Raw genomic sequence first — 22,726 nt, forward strand, 5'->3', positions numbered from 1 at the left:
GGCGCGGCGGCCCCGCCCCCCGGCGGGATACCTCCTGCGGGCGGCGCGCGGCGGGGCGCTGTGCGGAGCGGTTGTCGCCGGGGATGGCTACGGTGCGGGAGAAGGCGGCGGCGTTGAACCTGAGCGCGGTGTGCAGCCCCGCCGTCAGGCCGCCGGGTACGGGGCGGGGAGCGGAGCGGAGCGGGACGGTGGCCGTAGTGGGGCGGGAGGTGGCTGAGCGGGGTCGGCGCTGAGGTGAGCGGCGCTGAGGGGAACTGAAGTGCGGGGAGAGAGCTGAGCTGAGGCGAGGCGGCTCGGGGCTGCGCCCGCCCGTTGCCTGCCCGCAGCTCGGCGCCGGCGTCTTTCCCCGCTCCGCCGAAGTTCAAAAGTTGGCTGCTGTCCCCGCCGGCCGAGGGAGGTGTTTCCGCCCGGAGTCCCGCGTCAGGGCTCTGGCGGTGGGGCGGCTGGCGCGCTCGGCCCGTTCCCGAGCACCGGAGCTGTGTAAACGCCGGGTTCCCTTCGCACTTACCGCTGCCCTTGCGCCGCTTCCTGCCCGGGAGCGCCGGGGCTGGGCGGTGGAGGTGGTGAAGCAGCGCTTAACAGCAGACCTACTGCAGGTAGCGTGCGCTGATAGTCGTTTTAGCAAGTAAAAGCAGTGTTGCTGTTTGGAAGCGCTGGTGGTTGTTTCGTGGAGTTTTTTCGTTCCAAGCTGGCTCTTAAGGTGTCGGAAAGTAGGGCGGGAAGGAACTGCTGCGTTCCGTTCTGTTCCTTCGGTCTAGGTGAAGTGGAAAGTGGATGTTCCAGAATGCTTCTACCTAGGCTGGGTCAATGCCGTGTATTAAAAAGCTTTCTTCTACACACATCTTCAGAAAACAGGTGTCCATTTCATACTCGCTCTGAAGACAATTGTTGATGTCCTGTGTAATGTGACTGGGTTTTGTGCTGTTATGTGTCCTGCTTTTTTCTCCTTTAAGTCATTACCGTTCCCCTCTCTCCTCCCAATCTGCTAATTCCTGGGCTCCCTGGCAGACGCAGACCAGCTGGAAACCCTGGTGCCCCAAATGGAATGCAGTTCTCTGACTATTGCCTCTTCAGACTGAACAGAAAAAATACCTCCTGTATCTTTGTGGAAAATGTTCATGCTAATATGTTCCAGAACAAGTTGTGTGGCGTTTTTTTTCTCTTTAAACACTGCATCACACTGTTAATTCATTAGGTTTGAGGTCTGTCATAACCCCAGATGGCTTTCTGTAGGATGGCTGCCAACTCTTCATTCCTTATTTTGTGCTTCAGCATTTGTCTCTTCCACTTGTTTTGCTCTCTTTGTCAATTGCTCATCTGATTTCTGAGAAACGTGTATTCTAATTCTAGCCTCTCCAGTGGCTGCAGCTCTTTGCAGCTAGGTGCCACCTGCAAACTGTGCAAGCATGCTCTGTCTTAAGTCCTTGCCAAGGCTGGCTGTAGCCTCTGTTCGCACCGTTGCTAGCACGATGTTCTGAACCTGAGGTTAGTAAATGAGTAATAGTTCAGTGGTTTTATTAGGGGAGGGAAGGCTGGTTGGCTCAAGGACATGGCTTTGAGTACACAAAGCATGAATCTCAGTTGGAGCCATGGTGGTAGGAGTCTCTTCTGTGGGATTAGTGTCCGATGAATGATGTCTCATGGATTTTTGGTCTTGTTAGTGTGTCACTAAGTACCTTGTGTGTATGCACAGTCTTGTAGGACACAAGGTTCTCCTGTCTCTTCATCCCTGCTTCCCTCTTCACCTTCACTGGTGCATACTCTTCCTCTCTGTTACTAGAGGAAACTGGGGAGCTGCGAACAAGTAGGGTTAGTTCTTGGTTTTGGGGTACAAGTGTGCTCAGGTGTACGTTCCACAAGTGTCAGTGCTGGGTAATGGAGGGAGCACGCAGTAAGTAGTGTTATGGAATGGCACGCTGAGAAAGTGAAAGCTGCTAGATACAGAGCTGCACCGCAGGCTACTGTAATGAGGGCAACCCAGTGAGATATGTTGGTACAACGCAGGCAGACTTGCTAAGGGTAATGCTCAAGTATTTAACGCTTTGTTGTAGTCTGTTTCAGTGCAAGCCAAACTAGAAGCCTCAAGCTTCTGAAATCCCTACAAGTTTCATGAAATCCAGTAGCCACAGAAGGGACAGCTCTCTTCTAATTGCAGCACAAGTTCAATCTTTGTACTTTTTCTGTTCTTGTATCATTAGGCTTTAGCTTGGCCCAGAAACCATTTGGAGCAACGTATGTCTGGAGCAGCATTATCAACGCACTTCAGACTCAAGTGGAAGTGAAAAAGCGTCGTCAGAACCTGAAGTGCTATCATGACTGTTTTATTGGTTCAGATGCAGTGGATGTTGTGTTTGCCCATCTTCTACAGAACAAGTATTTTGGGGATGTTGATATTTCCCGCGCTAAAATAGTACGAGTGTGTCAAGCACTAATGGACTACAAAGTATTTGAAGCTGTTTCAAGGAGGGTTTTCGGAAAAGACAAACGCTCTGTGTTCGAGGACAGTAGCAGTAGCCTCTACAGATTCACAAACGTCTCAAGCCAAGCTGATCTTGATAAAGATTACCAGCAGTGTACACCACAAAGGTTGGTACATGATGGACTGTGGAGATAAGAAATCTTACGATAGGGAAATGCTGTGTTATTTTTTTGTGGGGGAGAGGGAAACAAAAGGGACAGCGTAATTTTAGGACCTGGGTGCGGAGGTGGGGGAAGTAACTACTCATGGGTGTTTGTGGCAGAAGATAGGTAGGAAAAATATTCCTACCTATTGAATATGAATATGAAGTTCAGCTTGCACGGTTACTTGTTTTTTGTCTGTTCCACATCCCCTTCAGGGAAAGGGGAGTGCGTGGAAGTTGAGTGCCTTGCAGATGCTTATCTATTGGGATCTAAACAAGTGTGACCAGCTGGCATTCAGGTGCATCAAATAGGCTGTACACATGAGAAAACCTTGGGCGCTGCTTGCCTAGCTGTGGCTTAAGCCACTCATCAATCCAGCTTTTAAAGAAAAAAGGGCTAAAACTGCTTGCTGCTTTCATTGTCTTAGCTTAAGCAGACTTCAAATTTAACTTTCTGCAATGTTTTCAGCAGTTTCTTTGTGTGCATGTGACTTGTTCCTAGGCTAAGTAGCAGGCTACAATGCTGTTATGTTATTGCATGCCATTGCAGAGCCAGAGGGAAGCGTAATGGCACGGGCTTGTTTCACTGCCTCTTCAGGAGTGGGTCAAGAAAACCCTTGATCTAGCTAAACCCTTCTAAAACAGAGCATACTGCCATGTAGGTAACACTTGGCCAAATAACTTGCCTCTGATAGTTTTTGTGTCAAATGTTAATCTCTGCGTGTATTCTGATGTTCTTCCAAGGACTTATCCTCAGGCAGTTATTGCATTAGTTCTGATAAAATAAACTTTAAAGTCACAAATGATATTGACTTGGCCAAAAAAAACCCAAAGCAAGCATGACTGTTGTGTTTGAGAGGAGCAAACATAAAACAACTCAAGTGTGTCAACCCAACTGACAGAAAATTCTAGAAGCAGAGATTAAGAACAGTTAGTTTCTCTGTCCTGCTCTCCCTCCCACACTTCCTCAGAACTAGCTCTTGTTCTGTGCTAAAGGAAACTGTCCCAATTCTGTGTGTGGTATGTATGTACATAAGAGGATTCTAGAGAAATAAACCACTACAACTGTGCAAAATTCAAAATGGATGGATCACAATGTATCTTTAAGCAAGACTTGGACCATACCTGACAGGTTGTTGTGAAGCAAGATGATTCACTTTGTTTATGTAGAATGAAGGTGTTTTCCTGGGCACAGGTTGACTGCGTTCTTCTTTGCAGAAATGGAGGAAAAAAAAAACAGATCTATTGACATGTATGGCTTGTTACTTAAATAGCAAGAATAATTGACATCAAAAGGACTTCTGTAGTGCCCTAAAACAAAGAAGCTATACGAACTGAAATTAAATATACTTAGAGGAATAGAAACTTCGTGGCTTTGTTTTTCTATTTGATAGCATATGAAGTGAGTTATGAGGAAAACCAGCTGACACCCAGAAATAGGGAACGGGTCTCCGAAACCTTCTGTTAGCTGATGGCATCAGCTAAACTAGCTGCCTAGCTTCAGGACAAGTGTTGCTAAGGAGCAGTCACCTTCTAATTTTTCCAAGAACAGCTCTTAGCTTTTCATCTTGTTTCACTGTTACGAATGATGTTTTAAAACTTTAGACTTCTTCTGGGGGAGTGGGCGAGATATTGTGTGTGTTACTTTCATATAGTTTTCCATTCCTAACCTGTATGTGCTCTGTGGTAACTGAAGTAGCTTGCTAATGCAATCTCTGATGAGCTCTAAGAGAGGAACTATATACTTCTGTGCAACTGTTGCGTGTAGTTTTTTTTCGTAAGATATTACTTGCTGGAACAGTGAAAGTGCCTGTGTGTTGGGGAGAGACTTAAATATTTAATCTCAGATGGTTATTCATATCTAAGCATGTTTTGTTCAGTTACTCATACACATGGATAAGAATATACGTATGTGATTTTTCTTCTCAGACATCAGAAGAACATGCTGTTTAACACTACACCTGTCAAAGCAGAAAGCTTGGAGGATCTCTGGGAAAACCTAAGTTTAAAGCCTGCAAATACCCCTCAAGTAAATATCTCAGAAAGTTTGTCTCGTCGAGGTAAGCCAACAAATACCTCACTTTCTTCTGTCACATGAGTAAGCTTATAAGTGTAGGACTGGAAGGCCAGAATGGGGATGGAGTTGAACTGATTCTCACAGTGTTCTGAACGCCATTTCATAACCAAGACAAATTATATGTGTTGCAGGCTTGCTTTGAACTTTATTTTTATGAGACTGGACCCATATGGTGTGGTTAAAATTAATTGTTGTTGAACTTTGTGGAGAAGAATGCACAACTATGTAGAGCCTAACTGGATTTAGGAATAACCACCTGCAGTATATCCATGCCTGATTTAATTGCTGCCAGTAGTTCAAAACTCTCTCCTAGCCTTTGAGCAGTGCATCTGCTCACCTCCAGTACTGTAGGGAACTGTTCCTGACAATTCACATCTTTGCAGACTGAACTATATACTAGTGTGGCTTTTTTCCGTTTGGCTAAACATGCTGAGGCATCATACAAACACTCAAACTGGAGTGAAGTCATAGTTGTGGAAGCTGTGATAAGGTTAGAGCGTCACTGCTACACTGTTATCCATTATCTAGAACAAAGACTGCATGCAAGTTAGGGTGCAAAGAATGTAAAGCACTTCAGACTTATCCAAAGAGTGGTTCCCCTATACTTGCAGTTAACTAAACAAATGGCTAATTCTTTCCTTTAGCACTGATAAAATGCACTTAGAAGTGATAAGGGATACACTTTACCAGAACAGACTTACGGTAGCAGAAAAAACAAGTCTCTTACATTTGGGTTGGTGGGAGGGAGGGGAGTTGCCATTTTCCTAATCTTTATCGTGCTCGCTTAATCTGTGTGTTTTGTGTATTCCACCCTTTCCAGTTATTAATGAGGTATGGCGAGAACAAACAATTGCTCGTCTGCTGCAGCTTGTAGACCTTCCGCTCCTTGACTCCTTACTTGAGCACCAGGCAGTCAAGCCTCAGCTTCCACAACCAAAGAAGGACCCTGGATTTGTCATCACAAGCAACTACTTGGACAGAGAGATACTCAAGGCTTTCAGTGACTCACAGTAAGTGAGTTTCTCACCTCCCGGAACAAACAGTTTTTCAAAGATGCATACAAATGTAAATCACAGTCCATCTTAAGTAGAAATGTAATAGTTTGCAGTACTGTAGAAAGGATGCCAAGAGGCACGCTTCCCTATCTGTTAAACTGGATTCGATAGTAAAGAGCAGTTGCTGAACTCTGAATTGAAAGCAATTTCTGCTGCACACTGGAAGAGTTTTTGAAGACTGTGATAGGATTGGATAGTATTGAGAGGGGAGACATGTTTAATGTACTGAGGAGGGAAAAAGCGGTATTTTGCTATCATATAGAAGGCTTCTCCTTTTTAAAAATTATAAAACAAAAATCAGGATGAGTGAGAGGATGGTTTAACATTTTAGCCTTTTTAAAATAGTGAAAGAAAGCTGATCCTGAAACCGTATAAATACATTTAAAAGTACAGGCTGAAAAACCTTGCCAATTGGAATCAGATCAAGGCTCAGGTTTCTGTTTATCTAGCAGTAATTTTGTCCTTGTCTATAACAGTAGAGGACGTCACTAACTTTAGATTTAACTGCTGATGGATGTTATCATTGAATCAAGATGAGTAATTAGTAACCTGCCCAGCTAAATGAAGGGACGTGTGGCTGAGATGTGAATGGGTCAGGAGAAGTGTTGTTTGTGCCGAGTTGTAATGTAATCAAGTACCTACACATGTAGTGCCCACCGACTGAGAAACTGGTCTACTCACTTCTGTGACAGAGCACAACTACCTCTGGAAGGCACCAGTAAGTAATACTACAGAGTTAAACCACTTTGTCTTCCAGAACAGATGAATGGCTCTCATCAGCAATAGATTGCTTAGAATATCTTCCCGATCATATGGTGGTAGATATTAGCAGGAACCTGCCTGATCAACTGGATAAAGCTGACACATGGAAACTACTGCTGTTTGAAAATATTGGTAGATACTATGGCCAGAAGAAGGAGCCGCTGTTGAGCCACGCACCTGAAATTCATTCAGGAATTGCAGAACTACTAGGTGAGTAAAAATTGACTTGCTGAGTTTATGTGAGGTGGGTACTAACAAGCTGGGAGTTTAGAATGTCAGCCAAGCTTAAAGCTTGATTTCTGCAGAGTTTTTTAATCTGGTCGTAAAGAAAATGTTCTAGGTTGGTGGGAATATTTTGCACTTATATTCCGTTCTTACTGTCGACAGTAAAGAAAAGGTGAGTCCAATTTTCAATAGATACTTCTAAAATTTCTATTTCAGCCAATTAATTCAAAACTTAGAAAAGATTTACAAAATGGTTTGCAATTAATTCATCACCCTTGCCCATTTATCTAGGATATTCTCCATATTTCTTGGGAGATCATTTATTTCTATAATGTGACATTGCTCGCCTCACAGAACACTTTTCCTTTTTCAGTATTTCAGCCACGATGAATGCAATTCGAAATGTAATTGAGCTCAACTACAAGTGCACCAACTTAAATATTGGGCTAAAAGTTTGGGGGTGGGCTGTTCTCTAGATTGTGTGCAAACAGCTATCGTTAGCTTGAGAGAACTTGGTGAGAATGAATTTTTCATTCTCTTCTGTTTAGAGAGGTGAACTCTCCAGTGTCCAGTTGAGGTGTTTTATCTATTGCCATATTTATTTTTATATGTACCTTTATTTTCCTCCAGTGAATGGGAAGATGGAACAATCTCTAGAAGCTATTCAACTCTATTTGAAACTTCTAGACAGCCAAATCAGGGAGGAGTTCAGAAGATTACTGTATTTCATGGCGGTTGCTGCCCATAATTCTGAGCTCAAACTACAGAAGGAGGTAAATGTGCATACTTAATTGATATGTTGCTTTACATTTACTGAAATCTAGATATTCCAGAGATAGGTCAGAAAACACGCATGTGACTGCAGGAGAAGTAATTAATCTAGAAGAGCAAAGAGGATGCCCTGCCCTCCTTTAATGACCAGGAGAACTAGCCTTCCCATTTCTTTCATGTTATTCTTCAGAGTGACAACAGGATGGTTGTGAAAAGAACGTTCTCTAAAGCTATTATCAACAATAAATCCTTATCCAGAGGGAAAACTGACCTTCTGATCTTGTTCCTCGTGGACCACCAAAAAGATGTGTTAAAGGTAAGAGCTAGACAATGACCAGATCTTTATCTCCTATGCTTGTGCAGAATTGCCTTTTCTAACCTGCTGTTTCTCTGCTCTATTCAAGATCCCAGGAACGTTGCATAAAATGGTCAGCAATAAACTAGTGGCTTTGCAGGAAGGCCAAGATCCTAGTAAGATAACAGGTGAGTGTAAACTGAACTTCTTATCACGCACACAGAAGCTAAGTGAAAGGGACTGGGATGAGGTAAAACTACTTGCTGTAACAATGACTAGACCAACTTCCTTCTTAAAGAAGGTGGGTCTGTACAATCTGGAAGGTGGTCAGCTGTGGTGTTAGTCATCTAAATGCTTCATGTTTCCTTCTAGGCTATACGTTTTGCCAAAAGCTTGATGAAAAAGAGTATCGTTTGACTACGGAGAAGACCACAAAAGATGAGCTATTATCTCTGCTGAAAGCTATTGATGAAGATTCAAAGCTCTCTGACAAAGAGAAAAAGAGACTGCTAGGTCAGTTCCACAGTAGTAATCCAAGTATTTTTATGCAGTATTTTGGAGACAGAGTTCATAATATGTGTGTGTGACTTTTAAACTACTTTGTATATTGCAGTATTGAAAACACTAATATATTTGTAAATCATTTGTATTCATGTATCTAATAAAATTATTTTATGAAACAAACGGAATTTATGCTATTATTTATTTGGCCAGTGATACCCAGCTTTGGACTGTACTTCATAGTTTCTTTGCTCATTCTTAGTTGCTGTAGGGCCCAAACACTTCTTTATTCTTCTCATTGCTTAAAGCCCATAGTACTGACTACTTCTTTTGAAGTATTAAAATGGGAAACACCTTTCCAGGGACGAGATCTCTTCGTGTCCTGAGAGCAAACTGTAACGTCCCCTGCTCCCCTTTACTGGCCTTGTAGCTAACTCCACCTTGTGCTTATCTTTGACCTACTGCGTAAAGGACAGAGCTGAAGTAACTCCTTCTGCTTATTTTCCCAGCTGTTCTTCAAGGTTGACATCTCACTATACTGTACTATGTATATGACAAATCACTATGGTGTTTTAGGCTAAAATGGCACCATACTGAGGAAGTGCGAGCGAAGAGGACTGACTTCTTTCCCAAACCCGAATCCTACTCTGTACCCTGTTGACTTCTCTGGGCAAAAAGAATACTCTGGATTTTTAATCAGTTTGGCTCCACTAGACACAGCCATAACTTTGCTGGCTAGCATCTTCCTCCCTGCAGTGCCTTGCTCTCATGTCCTTCTTGATGCTACCTGTGGTAATTAGAAAGGAGTTGGAATGACTGAGAGGCCTTGGCCATGTACTTATGATGAAGTGTTTTACCTAGGCCTAGTTTGCAAGTGGGAGAACACACAGTGTCATCAGAGATCTGCTTTAGACTCGAGTAGAGTGATGTTTGGGCTGGATAAAAACAGCATTAGTCGCTGTTGAGGGAAGGCACGAATTGTTCACTACCCCGTGCCCAGTTCCATGCCCGCGTGGCCCTAGACCCGGCCCGCTCCTCAGCAGCGCAGGCCGGCGGCAAAGCGCACCTGCGGGCTCGCGGCGGGAGCGGCCGCCAGCACAGCGCGCGGGGCGGGGCACGGGGCTGCCGGCGCGGGGCGGGCCGCGGCCGTAGGGCGAGCGGCTGCCGGAGGCCCGGCCCGCCCCTGCGCTGTGGCGGCGGTGCGGCGGGCTCGCTGTGCGCCGGTAAGGCGGCTGGGCGGCGGCGGAGGGTGCGGTGCGGGGCCGGGGGGTGCCGAGTCGGGCGGGAAAACGCGGCCCCGAGCACGGGGGTTGGGACGGCGCCGGGCCGGGGCCGCGGGCCGCGCTGGGCCGCGGTGCGAGCGCTGCTGCGGGGCCTCGCCTGCGGGCGGAGCGCTGCCTGGGCCGCGTGCCGCCTGCGGGCGGGGCGGGCTGCTGGAGGAGCGCGGGGAGATAGGTACCTGCTGGAGGTGTCGGTTTGTGCCTCCGGCTTTCCATTGCGCTCCGGCTGTTGTTAGAGGAAGCTGCTGAGAAGCGGGCCGCGTTCGGGGAGGTGTTTCTGTGAGATGAAAGACGATGGTCGCGTTTCTGGAAGAGGCAATTGTCGGCCTTATTTATTTACGCCGTGCAAAGAGGGTTTGTTCTGGAAGCGCTGAGGCGAACAATGGCAGCAGTCCAGCGGAAAACGGTAGATAGACTGCTGCAAACTGAGCAGCTGAGCCAACAAGTGGGCCTGCTGAGCTCAGCGCCTGCCCATGGCCTGCTGCTGAGGGGTTCTCCTGCTTGCTTTCCACAACTGGAATAGGGCTTGGGTTTGTTTGGTTGGTTGGTTGTTGTTTCTTGCGATCTAAATAAAACCGTTGGCTTTGGGACTGGAAAGCACGATGTAAAGTGTAGTCTGCACGGTAAAAGCGATGGCCTGGTGGGCAGGGCTGGCAGTCAGGAGACTGGTCATCACCATGGCCTGCCAGTCACCTGTGGAGCCCTGAGCAGCTCCCTTCGCTCGCAGCTGCTTCCCATCTTGTCAGCAAGTGGCGTTACAGTATTTCTGTATCTCGTGGAGGATTGCAAGGATAAAGCGCAGGGAGAGGTTGTGCAGTGCTGTCAAGCGTTATCTGTGTTGAAGAGCTAAGTAGGTCTGAGTTGAGTCATCGCCGTGCTTCCCATCTTCATTTCAGGAGGATGCTTTGTGGGAGAGAGCAGGAAGAGTAACTGAGTCTAGCTGAATGAAACTGGAAATCTCTATGATAATGCTTTTATTCTAGCTTTTCCCTCGTCTGTTTCACCTGTCGCATCTGAAATTTTCTGTTTTAGCTGTTGCTATTCTCTCTTCCTGTGATGGCTTCCTTATTGCCAGATCCCACCCTCTTGCTGCTGGAGTGTTGGCGGTAGCAGACCTTCTGTTCTCTAGGCTGGAGATTCAGCTCTGCTTGTGCTGTGCTTTGCTGGTTTCCCACTGGTTTCGTACCTGTGTGCTGGTTTGGATGCCTCGTGCTGCACCCAGCTGGAAGCTCGCTCTGCTTTAGTTAAAGGGCGGCGATGGGACTACAGCTCTGCGTTCACTGAGGCTGTCCCATGCTGCCTGAGATAGTCTGTGCACGTGAGTGCAGAGAGGAACAAGAGCTCAGACCTGGGACATCATTGCCTGTGTGTGTGAGCCAGAGGTGGGCACTAATATGTGGGTCTAACAATACTTGCTCTAGTGCCTTAGTTTTCCTGTGTAGATTTATCTCATGCTTTTTGTGCTCTGCTTTCTTGTCTAAAATAAAAATCATGCGTCACTGTAGACAAGTGTTGCTGTGTATCTTGTGCACCTAGCCAGATGATGATCCTGAGTCACTGCTGTAGAAGGAAAACATTTTTTAAATGCCAAGTCTTCTGGCTGTCTTGTAGAATCACATTGCTGCGCTCAATTGAAGCACTGATGTACGGCTGTTGTACAGAGAAAAAAGTCTGTGTGTTTCATATTCCTTCGTGGTTGCTTGCTTATGTTGTGTCCTCTTTGATGTAGTCTTTGACACTGCTAAGTGTTTTTCTTCTTATAGCTGTAAGGTGCCTCTGGAAGCTGCATCTCTTGTTGAGAGCATGTTTCTTTCATATTTGGAAAGTGGTGGTTGCTGCAGGAGTAGGAGTAGGTGACAGAGGAAGGTGGTGTTTTCCCAGCAGTTTCCTTTTTTGTTTTTTTTTTTTTGTAAGACTTTTCCTGACTTTCTACTTCAGAGAGCTCAAATGCTGTCTAACAGCTTTCCTAAAATCGAAGTCGGAATGGTAGCCTCCTGTATAATACTGAGTTTTCGGTGGTAAGACATGCAAATTATTTCTGACTATAAACCAAGTGAAGATAACATGCTTTCCTGATGTTCAGTTTTTCAGTGCATCGTTGAGTACGCTGCAAGTACTTGTGATGTAATATAAACATTATTTACCATCTAGTATGCCTGCGTTTTAATTACTGTTACTCTGTTATTTACTATCTTCGTGGTTTCTTTTTTTTTTTTTTTTGCATGGAATGAAATTGCGTGAGAATGGTTTGATATTTGTCTCCAGCCCTTTTTCAGCTTCTTAATTCATTTGGGTGGCGTGGAGTGAGGGCGTTTAAATTCCGATCGGTTGGAACAGATCACAGTTCAGGAGGATGTTGTGCTCAGAATGCTTTACTGTCACTATATGATGGGGAAATACCTCATTTGGCATAATCTTGTTGAAAAAGATGTTTGTAATACTTCTGAGAAAGTGTTTTTCACTGCTCATCCAGTATATTTTTCTATCACATCTTTTATGCAACAGGTAAGGCAAGGGAAGAGTTTCTGATTTTTCAGACCTCGCTTGGAATACAAATCAAGTAAACGATAGCTGTGTTGAAAGCATCTCTTTCTGTGTGAGATGGGAAGTGAGTCATTTAGTCCAGGTCCCCTGCCATTATGGGAATGACATCATATAATTTCTCATGTCATTCATAATAATTCCTCATAGCATTTCTTTTATTCTCAATTTTTTCTCAGTCAAGAGAGCTGGAGATGTTTTCTCACTCAGCCATGTTATAAAATACTTATTCATTCCCCTTTTCAACTTTTTTCTTTTTCTGAAAAGAAACAAGTGAAAATGTCTCAGAATCCCCACAAGGCGCCTTCAAGCGAAGAAAAGTTGAGTGCTTCGGAGGACGATCAAGAGAACGTGGACAACTCGGAGCAGTCTGTCAGGAAAAGAATACGGCAGAGTGTTCCAGGTTCATACAGAGATGATACACCAAAGTGTAAGCAAAACTGCCTTTTATTTAAAAAAAAAAAAAAAAAAAGTAGTATAATTCTGTGTTTTCTGCAGTGGAGGCGATAATGGGGTTTTATAGTATTCTGTGTAAGTTTGACTGTTTTGCAATTAAATATTGCACAGCTCCTGACCATTTTCTTTGAAGCTGCTTTTAACACACACTTTTCCCCCATTTTGTTTTAGCACTTAATTGTTCACAATAACCACGCTGTTCTGAGCCATGTGTGTCTTAGTCCTTTTTTGTGTCTGCATTCACAGAAAGGGTAAGCCCTACTCCAATATATTGTAGCCAAAATGATGCTGCTGTTTGCATTATCAGACAGACCTTCTGGATTGTTGCAGCTTCTATTTCTGCTGGAGGGCAGGGAAGGCTGTCATTAACAAAATCACACCCTGTTATTTTCTTCCCCTCTTCTCCAGCCAAACGCAGGTGGAAAGTTGTATTTTTAATCCTAATACCACTTCTGCTGACAAGGAGATTCCAGGACTGTTGTGCTCTGTGTTTATTCCTAGGGCATATTTTTCTTTGTCATTCTGCTTTTAACATCAGGAGCTGGATGCAAGATCTCTAATTACTTCTGGCAAATCTATAGAGAAAATGAAGGGGAAGTTTTTTGGTTCCAGAGATTGAGATCAAAGAGACAGAACTGCTTACAGCTAGCCCCGGATTTCTGTCAGGAGAGTCTCAGGATTTAACATTTTATTTGTTGCATTATTTTTTATTGCAATAGTGTTCATTATTACCTGAGTTTTATGTTTTTCTTAGTGTCATGTTGCATGTAGGAGATGTACTTTATGGAGGAAGACTGTGGACACATGAAAGTAAAATGCATTGCCCTGTCTTGCCCTCCATTGTACTGCACAAAAGTCATTGGTCTCAAGCTCTTCTCTCTTGGAAGGGAGCAGATATAATATGAGAATGAAGTAACATGATGTAAGAGCGTTCTTTGATAAATGAAAGAGTCTCTTAGCGTTGAGTGCGTCTACTGAGTGAATTCATTTGGCAGCTGGACAGGAGTGCGCTCATTCAGCTTTAAGCTTGCTGTGCTGCTGGTTCTTCTCTGGATATGAATCCTTGCTGTGTTCCCAGGGTCACTGTGCAAAATATACCTCCAGGCAGAAGGAGATCTGGGTTTGAGAGTGCTGCATGAAAAGAGTGAGATGGTGATGAAAAATTAGAACGCTGCATGTATTCTTGGAACTATGCTGTATGTACTTGGAACAGCTTTGAAAGGCAGACAGGTGAAGGACAGTTAGTTTTAAAGGACCTTTTCTACGTTATTAGTTTAAGTCTAGTCAAACTGGATTATCAAATGAGGCAGTCATGCTAGTTTTTCTAAAACATCTCAGTAAACTCAGCCTGGCTGGTTTCTTTCATGTTGGGAATGAATACATTGCTCCTGTGCCTGTACCGCAGTTGAAGTGAATGAATTACAGAGAGAGGAAGCAGTCCACTGTGGCAATTCTGTAGAGGCGTTTCCCTCCTCCTGCTCAGCTAGGTGTTCTCTGGAGGAGCAGAGATGAACCTCGCTGTTCTTGCCTGCCTCACCCAAGGACACCAACAATTTAGCCTTCTCCTTCGTCAGTGCCACTGTCTCTCTTTGACTTTCCAGGCTATTCTAGAGTTGGTCACTTCCTTTGTCTCCTGCCTCATGGAAGCTGGCTTGGTTTTTTCAGTTGTTATGCTTCCTTCTGCTCACCTGTGTCCTTCAGGGCCCAGTTTGAAGCTGCTTGTCCATCCTTATCAGTCCCAGTGTCTGCCATAGGAAGAAATCGTTTGTTGGGGCTAGGCCTTGACATCTTTTATCACTTGGATGGTGACCTCTTGGGGAAAAGAAGAATCTGGAGAAGTGCCGGTTACATTGAAAGTAGTGGGAATAATTATTGCTTACTGTCAGTGGTGCCTTGTTCGCTGGCTGGTTTAGAAGTGAAGTCACTTCCTTGAAAAACATGAAATTGAGATGGCAACGTCTACACAATAGTTAGAGGAATATTGCAGTGACAATGCTAGTCTTTTTATGATCTCTTCCTACGGTACAGAGAAAGATGCAGTTAAGCAATTCTAAAGAAATATTTTGGGGGAGAGTAGGCTTTTTGTTTGTTTCTTCAGGTGGTTGTTATCAGCAGAGTCTTCTCCACAGATTTTTTTTTATAATTGTCTGACAGTTTAATGTGTGTTGCAGCTAGCCCTCCTCGGCCTGTGTCAGTAGAAGAGTTAATGGAAACAGCCAAGGGAGTAACCAACATGGCACTAGCACATGAAATTGTTGTTAATGGAGACTTCCAGATCAAACCAGCTGAGTTACCAGAACACAGGTAAGACTGTTACCAAATAGATGTATGAAATATATTCTCATTTGTATAACTTCAGAATTACTCTAGTGGATCAAGTAAAGGCTCCAGCTAGTTCTGCCTGACACTGCCTGCTAGGGAAGGCTTAGGAAGAAGCGTAAGAAGAGAAGCATGCAGTTCTGTTTCCTCAGAAATGTGTGCATGTGAAAGGTGAAACTCTTGCAGTAATTGCTGGGGCTTGTTTTATGTGAACTGCAGTATGGTTTCTGCCAGTCCCCTTGTCCCAGGAGCCTGAGGCTGCAGACTTTTGAATATGCAAGTCTAGTTGCAGGTGCAGGTAGTGCTCTTAGCATCACTGAAGCTTTCACTGCTGGTGGGAATAAAATGCAACTCTGATTATTTTAGCTTTTTAAAAATCTCATGTCTGTTTCTTCAGGGATTATTATTATTATTATTATTTTTCAAGAGACTCCTATATTTTATTAGAGTAGTCCTTATTTCTTTGAAGTCCGAAGTCTTTCCTCCTCTATCTGACCTGCAGTAGTTCTATCCCCCACTAAGAGAAGGAGAACAGAAGTGGCTTTGATGTCTGGTCACAGACTGCCCAGTGCAGCAAATCCAGTCCTATTGACAGCTGCTTCATCTTCTGTTCCGTTTTTTTTTTTCGTTGGTTTTTCTCCACACAAAGAGAGATGTGTCTTACAGTGTGTTTCCTGGGTTAATTTGTGGAAGTGGGGGACACTTGATCCACACTGGAACCAGCATTGTCTGCGGGTGTCCTAGCTACTCTGCTTTTGAGAAACTTTGACATTTTCAAGCTCAGGCACTGATTTGATCTGTGTTCTCAGCACCATCTTTCAGCGTGTGCTTTGTCTGTCACACAGACCCAGGCACTATTGTCCAGTCCTTGGTTGTCAGGTTTCATGCAGGTTGTGTGTAACTGACACGTGGTCCCACGAGCTGGGACCTCTCTCTGTGCTGTGAAGATCTGTGTCTGAAGGAGGTACTTGGAAGGCATACCTAAGGCATGCAGAGCTCCTCGTTCTTTTGTCTTCTGTCTCAGCATCTTCTGGGGGAATTTCCATCAGGTGTCTTCTGCTTGTACTTGATGGCTAACGATAAATGCTTTGTGTAAAATGCCACAGTTAGTACAGTGTTTTTCAATTCAGTGTCTGCTTTTGTTCCTTGTTCCTTATGGTCTTCTCACTTGAAAACAGGCAGAGATGGGCATAACTTTTCTGGTATGCCTCAGTATTGTGAAATTTATCTCCACGTTTTTCAGGAGAGGAGGATTTTAAGCAAATGTTCTTCGTTCCATGCATTCTTCTCTCCACCCCTCTTAAAAAAAAGAGGGCAAGGCGGAGAGAAGCAACCCCGTACTGCAGTAATTTGGTTGCGTCTGCTCACAGATTCTGAACAGTGGCTGCAGTTGTTCACCACAGTGTCAGATTTTCACCTCTTCGCCTGATCAAAGAAACAGATATATTGCAGAGATCATCTTACCAAGAGTGCCTGGGCTTAGCGATCTGCCAGGACTGCTCCTAGTACAAGATCCCTCTGTTTAGCGGAGGTTTTGGCTGACGAGGCACTCTGGAATCTTTCTTAGATTAATTGCTTTGTTGTGTTTATGTATAGTTTGGAGTCTCCCACAGCTTGAATATACGTGTAGAGAAGTGGTTTGAGGAGAAAGCAGATGGAATTCGTTTATCGTTTATACAAACTGAACCGAGCCTTTAGCTCAGAGTAATCACCATATTTGTGTGTTGTAGTGCAAAAGCTTTCATGTCGGGAAGTTGCTTCATTTCTGTTATGTTTCCTGAATGAATTTTACTTAGTCAAAGTATATTTACTTAGTGAGGCTTTTCAAAGGAATGTCAATACTGTTCTTTTGAAGATGAGGTATAATTTTTATCTTTCTTTTTTTTAATTCCAGAGTGTACTTCAGAGGTACTTTCAAGGATTTTAATTGGTAGCCTTCTTTGCTTGTGTGTAACCGTGCATTAGGGTATGAGCCATGCCAACTCCTGTGTCTAGTTTATCTTGACTAAGTGACAAAATGATAGTTTTCTTCTGTGTCAATCCTCAAGCAATCATTTTTACATTATCTTTGCATTATTTCATGCTGTACTTCAGGAGCTGCAGGGAGCTGCAGGTATCTGCACATGGTGGTGCAGAGACAAATAGAGTTATTTTTAACTGGTCACATTTACCCACAGCTTGGAAAAAAAAGTAAGAGAGATTGTGCACAAAGCTTTCTGGGATTGCCTGGAAGCTCAGCTGAAGGAAGATCCACCGACATATGACCACGCAATTAAACTATTGGGAGAAATTAAAGAGGTAAGGTCATATGCTACCGAAGTAAATTATTGAATTTGTATATGTGTGTTGATGGGAACGGGCAAAAGGAGTGGAAGTTCGGTTGTTCATAAAGGAGGCTCTTAATCTTTTTCATTACTGTCTCATTTTCTCTGCACATAAGTAAGTTGTGTAACACAAGGAGAGCAATTTGAATGTACAAACAAATGGGAAAGTATGTAAAATGAGTAAAGATGGGTTTCATAATTCCAAGCTTCCTCCACGTTGTGACAGTCACGCTGGTTATGGAATCACTGAGATGCCCCAACATTGGGTTGGGAAAGCCAAGCACAATCATCTGAAGTATGATCAGTACTACAAAGCACTTACCACTTAGTGACTTCATGTCACAAAGAATGAGGTGAGACATTTGAATCTGCAGTTGACAAATGACTCTGTGGCCTTGTTTAGAAAAATGCAATTCCACTTTTAGATGGCAGTTAGTTTAAATGAGAAGTAGTTCCACAACTGCTTTGATTCCTGCAGTGTTTGACGTTGAGAACTAATACAGTTAAAATCTTTCTGTTTCAGAATCTTCTGTCTTTTTTATTGCCTGGTCATACAAGATTAAGAAACCAGATTACAGAAGTTCTTGATCTGGATTTGATAAAACAGGAGGCAGAGAATGGGGCTCTGGACATTGCTAAGCTGGTAGAATTTGTTATTGGAATGATGGGGACTCTTTGTGCTCCAGCTCGTGATGAAGAAATTAAGAAACTGAAAGATATACGTGAAATAGTTCCTCTATTCAGGTACTGAAATGGCTCTTATTAGTCATACTGAGAGTCCTTTAAACAATTCTAGAGATGTGCGGTGTGGGGGGAGTTTCCATCAGGGCAAACTGCAAATCTTCCTAGAAATGAAAGAGCTACAGAGGGAAATGATGGTGGGTGTGAAGGGGAGAAATGCTCCACAAGTTTTCAACAAAGACCCTTCCTGCTTGGGTGGGTTGTATTTGTCTGGCTCCAGCATATTACTGAAGGATGTTTTCTAAATGCCAGATGTGTATAAACTATCAGATAGCAGGTGAGCGGTCAGTTTGTATCAGGATTTAATATCAACAGCAGAAGGGGAAGAAAAAGCAATTGCGGGAATAGGAAATATGTATTATTGTTCTTTAGCTAGTTCTAACTTTCCCCCCTCAGTTTAAGCTCTCTCTTCCCCCAGTATAATATGCTTTTAGTTCTACCAGGAGCGTACACCTTGGACCTAGGAGCATAGAGGTATCTGCTTCGACACTGTGTTCTCAGCTGAACAGCTCAAGCTCCTGATAGTTTGAGGAAATCCTATTAACCTTGTTTTCTGATTTGATAACCTTCCAAGAGTTAAGGTTTGACTTGGCAGAAACACTGCCAACAGGAAGTAGGTTGCGTTGAAGTTGAGGGGGTTTTGTTTTGTTTTCCTTGGGTCTAATCATTCACTTCCCACTGAGGTTGGCTGTATAGGCTGCCAACAGATAGTATGCAAGCTTGGAAACTCAGACATCTTTTTGTGTATTCAGCTATGGTAAAATTTGGGGAATATAACCTACAGAGCTAGTAAAGCTAATTCTGTGGAGACTTTCCTTTGGGAGAGCAAGTTTTATTTTGTATTTGGGAGATGCACATGCATGTGTGTGCATGCTTGCTCAAGCTTTCTTTTCTGTCTCTTAGATTAAGCACCCTGTTAATGTTTCCCATGCATGTTTTTGCTCTTTCCTTAGGCAATCTGCAATAAATCTTGTACATATAACCTCTTGAACTTCTGCAGCATTGAATAACTTTTTCTGTTTGTTTGTTTAGAGCAATTTTCTCTGTATTAGACCTAATGAAAATGGATATGGCAAACTTCGCTGTCAGTAGTATTCGGCCAAAATTAATGCAGCAGTCTGCCGAATATGAAAGAAAGAAGTTTCAGGAGTTTCTTGAGAAACAGCCAAGTATGACTTTGTTCCTTTCTTTCTTCCCTTCTGACCTGTCAGTAAATGGTGTGTTTTTGCTTGTAGATCATGGAAATAAATCAGATTTCATAATAAATTTTATATAATTCATATGGTAAATGATAGCTTGTGCCCCAAAACTGAGGTTTGAGAAAAATCTACTGAAACAATAGATCTGCACTTAGTATGTGGCAGTTAGTTTCATTTCAGTATGATGAGGGGCGTAAGTAGTTAGCATCTTCTCACTTCTGACTTCCTGTAGCTTTGCAGTTTTAATATGGTTTTAGATGTTCTGCTTAATGCAGTAAATAAAATGCATGTCAATAACTGGTATCATGGGTAATGAGGAATAGTAACTTAATGGATTTATCTGGAAATTAGTGATAGAAAGAAAAGGAATTTCCTTAATGAGACTTTTTATCTCCTACAGATTCTTTAGACCTCGTCACAGACTGGTTGCAAGAAGCAGCAGACGATCTTGCAAAGCTGAGATATAAAAAGTTACCTCCCCCCAGCGGTGCTGCTGGTGCTGCTGGTGGAGCTTCTGCATTGTGCTCCACTGCCATACAAAACCAGGCCTATCTGAAGCTGCTGAAGTGGGATCACATAAACAGGCCTTTCCCAGAAGTAGGTATTTAACAGGCAAATTGATTACTGTGTTTGTTCTACTTTTCTGCTCTAGGAATGTAACAGCAACTCTGAATTTACAGCACTAAGACATCGATCTCTTGACTGAAAGTTCTTGTGGCTCTTCTAATTGGTATTTCTTTTTCAATATTGAAACTTACTTAGCTGAAAAAGAGACAGTTGTTTCCCTTTTGTTCCTGATATTTGCCTGCTGAGCAGCTGTTGCTCTTTTCTGTGTCTGCGTCTCCCCCGATAGCTTATCGATTCATGAAAGTTGCCTGAGGCAGGACAGAACTCTAGGTGTTCCTGGACTGTGTGGCCCTGGCTTGTACTTCCTTCACACCTGCAGCCCTCAGCTCTCATTTGACTGTGACTGGTCTTGTTAGCAAGTTTGCAGCTAACATAATCTTTTGTGGGATACAGTAACCGTGGGGAAAAAAACAAAAGTGTTTAAGGGAGTTTTTGAGTAAATGACCACATGTTTCAATTAGTCAAGGAGTAGGGAAGCTGTGGTTTTGGTAGCTGCTTCTCAGAGGACTGGTCCAGCATCTGTTATAGTTTCCAAACTCCGATACAGAAGCTGGTTCTTTGGTGCTTTATCATCACTCAACTGTTTCTCTGTTCTGTGGAATTTAGATCTTCGGTTCAAAATCTTTCCAGCATCCCTTAGAATTGGGGCTACTGTGTCAATTTCACGTTGTCAGAGAGAAACTAAAGGTGGCTGTTACTCAGTAGAATGTGGTATTTCCTTTGATTACATGTCTTTTTTTTTGGAGCAGAAGGGCCAGGAACCCATGGTGGGAAAAAAATAAACAGCTTCTTGTCTGTATGGAGGGCTTTTTTTTCTTTTTTCAACATGTTAATAGAAATGACAAGGCAGAGAAGTTTATCATCTTTGTGTTCCTTCACATGCATTTGAGAGGTTATATAACAGTTCAAATGGTTCAGCAGGTATTGTAGTGAGCTAGTAATGTTGCTTAAAAACATGAATGTTCAGATCTGACAGATTAAAACTTGTTTGCAATATAAATGTGGTAGTTGAAGGCTGGAATACAGGCGCTATTCCAACTTTTCATTTTTTTTGAGAATTAATGTAATAGTTGTGGGAGCGTACACCACTCATTTTCTCAAGTCCCCTGCATTGTGAACAGCTGTAACCTCAGCAGTGCTCTTCCTTTCCCCAGGAAGCCATTTGGTAATGGTTCGTTAGTGAATTTCTTGCGGCTTTCTCCGAAGCGTTTGAGTCTGGTCAGTAAGTCAGCATGTCAGAGGAGACTGAGGTGGTCAAACAGGCTCAAGTGTTTGGTATCACAAAGCAGAATATTGCAATGTATCTATAGCGTACTATTGTGTATTGCATATTAAAACGTGTGTGTTTGTATTTCCAACCTCCTGAAGTGTTTTGGAGAACAGAAGAGGTAGTCATAATGCACGTTTTATCCATAGGATCAGATCAGAGAATAATTTAGACTGGAAGGGACAGCTGGAGATCAACCGGTCTGATCTTCAGAGCCTTCTGTGCTGGATTTTTCTCAGCCTAGAACACAGTTTTGATTGCTGTCTTACTTACGTAAGATGTCTAGAATGACTTTTTTTTTTATTGTTCATTTGCTTTTGGTAAATACTGAGAAAGAATTAAAGTTTCAGAGCTACCTGAATTATCTTAGCCGGTGAAGTGAAATGGAGATGCCAGCTATCTTTGTGATACGGATCTCATTCTGTGCTGGCTTTCCCGTTCTTTGCAGACAGTGCTCATGGACCAGAGCCGCTTTCAGGAAATACAGCTGGAACTGGAGCAGCTCCTCGTGGCTGGGACCGTCCTTTTGGTCACGTTCAGTGCAGCAGGTGCGGCTCTCATCGATGTGCCTGGATTTGCCGAGAAAATCAAAACCATTGTCAAGGTGCTGCTGACAGGAATGCATCTTCCGTGAGTACCGAGTAACCCTATTCACACGGGCAGCTGTAGTTTCATTATGATCCCACTAAATAATCAGTTTCAGCCTCGCTCTGGCTTTGGACTGTGGGTTAGGTGGAGGAAGTGATGAGGGCTTCTTATTAGCCCAGGCTGACAGTTTTTATTTACCGTACTGATACGGAGCAATCTTTTTTCACTCTGTTCTTTTTGATAGGTACATGCTCGTTTTTTAAAATCGTGTCACTTACAATACCAGGTTAGAGCCACGTGGCTGCAAGCAGCAACCCCTGCTCACAGTTTTGGCTGGGCTCCATCAAGTCTGAGTACAGCACAGTTTAGCTGCCCACACGTTGAGGTTGCTGTACGCATTGTGGGTTGACAGTTATTTTTCACGTTACTCTGAGATGGCTGTAGACAGAAAGTCAGCTCATACTTGTATGGATTGCACAGAATGGAGACTTTTTAATTCTATCCCATCTCCTTGCGTTATATCTCAACTTGATTTTCATATATTAAAAATGTATTTTTTTAACGATTCTTTCATTATCTGGATTACTTTCCTTCCGTTATATTTGAAAGCATAAGGCAAATGTAATTGGATACTTTATTTTCAAAAGATGGGGATAAAGCAAACAACTCCAGTGGCTAAGTAATGCTCTACTCCACGTTCCATAGCTCCTTTAACCTGAAGGAGTCTTTGGCTACCATTGGTGAAAAGGTGTGCGCTGAAGTCAACAGCTGCCTTTCCCAGCATGGCTTTGCACCGTTCACAGCTGAGAGAGAGACTGTGCTGAAAGGACAGATCCAAGCAGTGGCCAACCCTGATAACACCATCTGTAAACTAATAGGTATGCTTTGATGAAAATACTCTGTTTTCACGTGACCAAATGTCTCTATTTATAGAACTGTTGGTGGCACGTCATGAATGGTTTCTATTTTAATTTACTTTGAGTATGTTTTTGCTATCCTCTGTGTTTTACATGAGATCAGAATCTTTCTAGCTGACTGTCTCTTCTGAAAACAAACCAGAACTCTTGGTCCAATTTT

General features: G+C 43.3%; 2 protein-coding genes and 1 long non-coding RNA gene across 7 annotated transcripts in view; 2 read left to right on the forward strand and 1 right to left on the reverse strand.

Moving 5' to 3' along the window:
- On the forward strand, positions 1 to 8,495 carry DEPDC7 (DEP domain containing 7). The gene is made up of 9 exons (XM_021401683.1): positions 1 to 156; positions 2,199 to 2,586; positions 4,551 to 4,681; positions 5,519 to 5,708; positions 6,511 to 6,725; positions 7,371 to 7,513; positions 7,702 to 7,827; positions 7,916 to 7,994; positions 8,179 to 8,495. Exons 1-9 carry the CDS (start codon positions 84 to 86, stop codon positions 8,391 to 8,393), a joined length of 1,560 nt encoding a protein of 519 aa, XP_021257358.1. The 5' UTR covers positions 1 to 83; the 3' UTR covers positions 8,394 to 8,495.
- Positions 2,472 to 9,904, reverse strand: LOC110401063. The gene is made up of 3 exons (XR_002440231.1): positions 9,767 to 9,904; positions 3,747 to 3,831; positions 2,472 to 2,602 (listed from the first exon to the last, which is right to left on the reverse strand). It is a non-coding gene; the product is annotated as an uncharacterized LOC110401063 (long non-coding RNA).
- Positions 9,419 to 22,726, forward strand: part of TCP11L1 (t-complex 11 like 1) — a 24,445-nt gene continuing 11,137 nt past the window's right edge. The window contains exons 1-9 of one of the 5 annotated variants that reach the window (XM_021401682.1): positions 9,419 to 9,530; positions 12,396 to 12,558; positions 14,756 to 14,888; positions 17,081 to 17,201; positions 17,751 to 17,971; positions 19,001 to 19,137; positions 19,568 to 19,764; positions 21,510 to 21,691; positions 22,355 to 22,527. In XM_021401682.1, the coding sequence (XP_021257357.1) occupies positions 12,408 to 12,558; positions 14,756 to 14,888; positions 17,081 to 17,201; positions 17,751 to 17,971; positions 19,001 to 19,137; positions 19,568 to 19,764; positions 21,510 to 21,691; positions 22,355 to 22,527 (1,315 nt within the window). In that variant the 5' untranslated portion in view covers positions 9,419 to 9,530; positions 12,396 to 12,407. Of the gene's footprint in view, positions 9,531 to 9,815; positions 9,994 to 10,030; positions 11,606 to 12,395; positions 12,559 to 14,755; positions 14,889 to 17,080; positions 17,202 to 17,750; positions 17,972 to 19,000; positions 19,138 to 19,567; positions 19,765 to 21,509; positions 21,692 to 22,354; positions 22,528 to 22,726 lie in introns of those variants that run through there. The other 4 variants (XM_021401677.1, XM_021401679.1, XM_021401680.1 and 1 more) reach the window with 4 other exon arrangements.

The sequence above is a fragment of the Numida meleagris genome, chromosome 6 (assembly GCF_002078875.1).
Source record: "Numida meleagris isolate 19003 breed g44 Domestic line chromosome 6, NumMel1.0, whole genome shotgun sequence".
Taxonomy (NCBI): Eukaryota; Metazoa; Chordata; class Aves; order Galliformes; family Numididae; genus Numida; species Numida meleagris.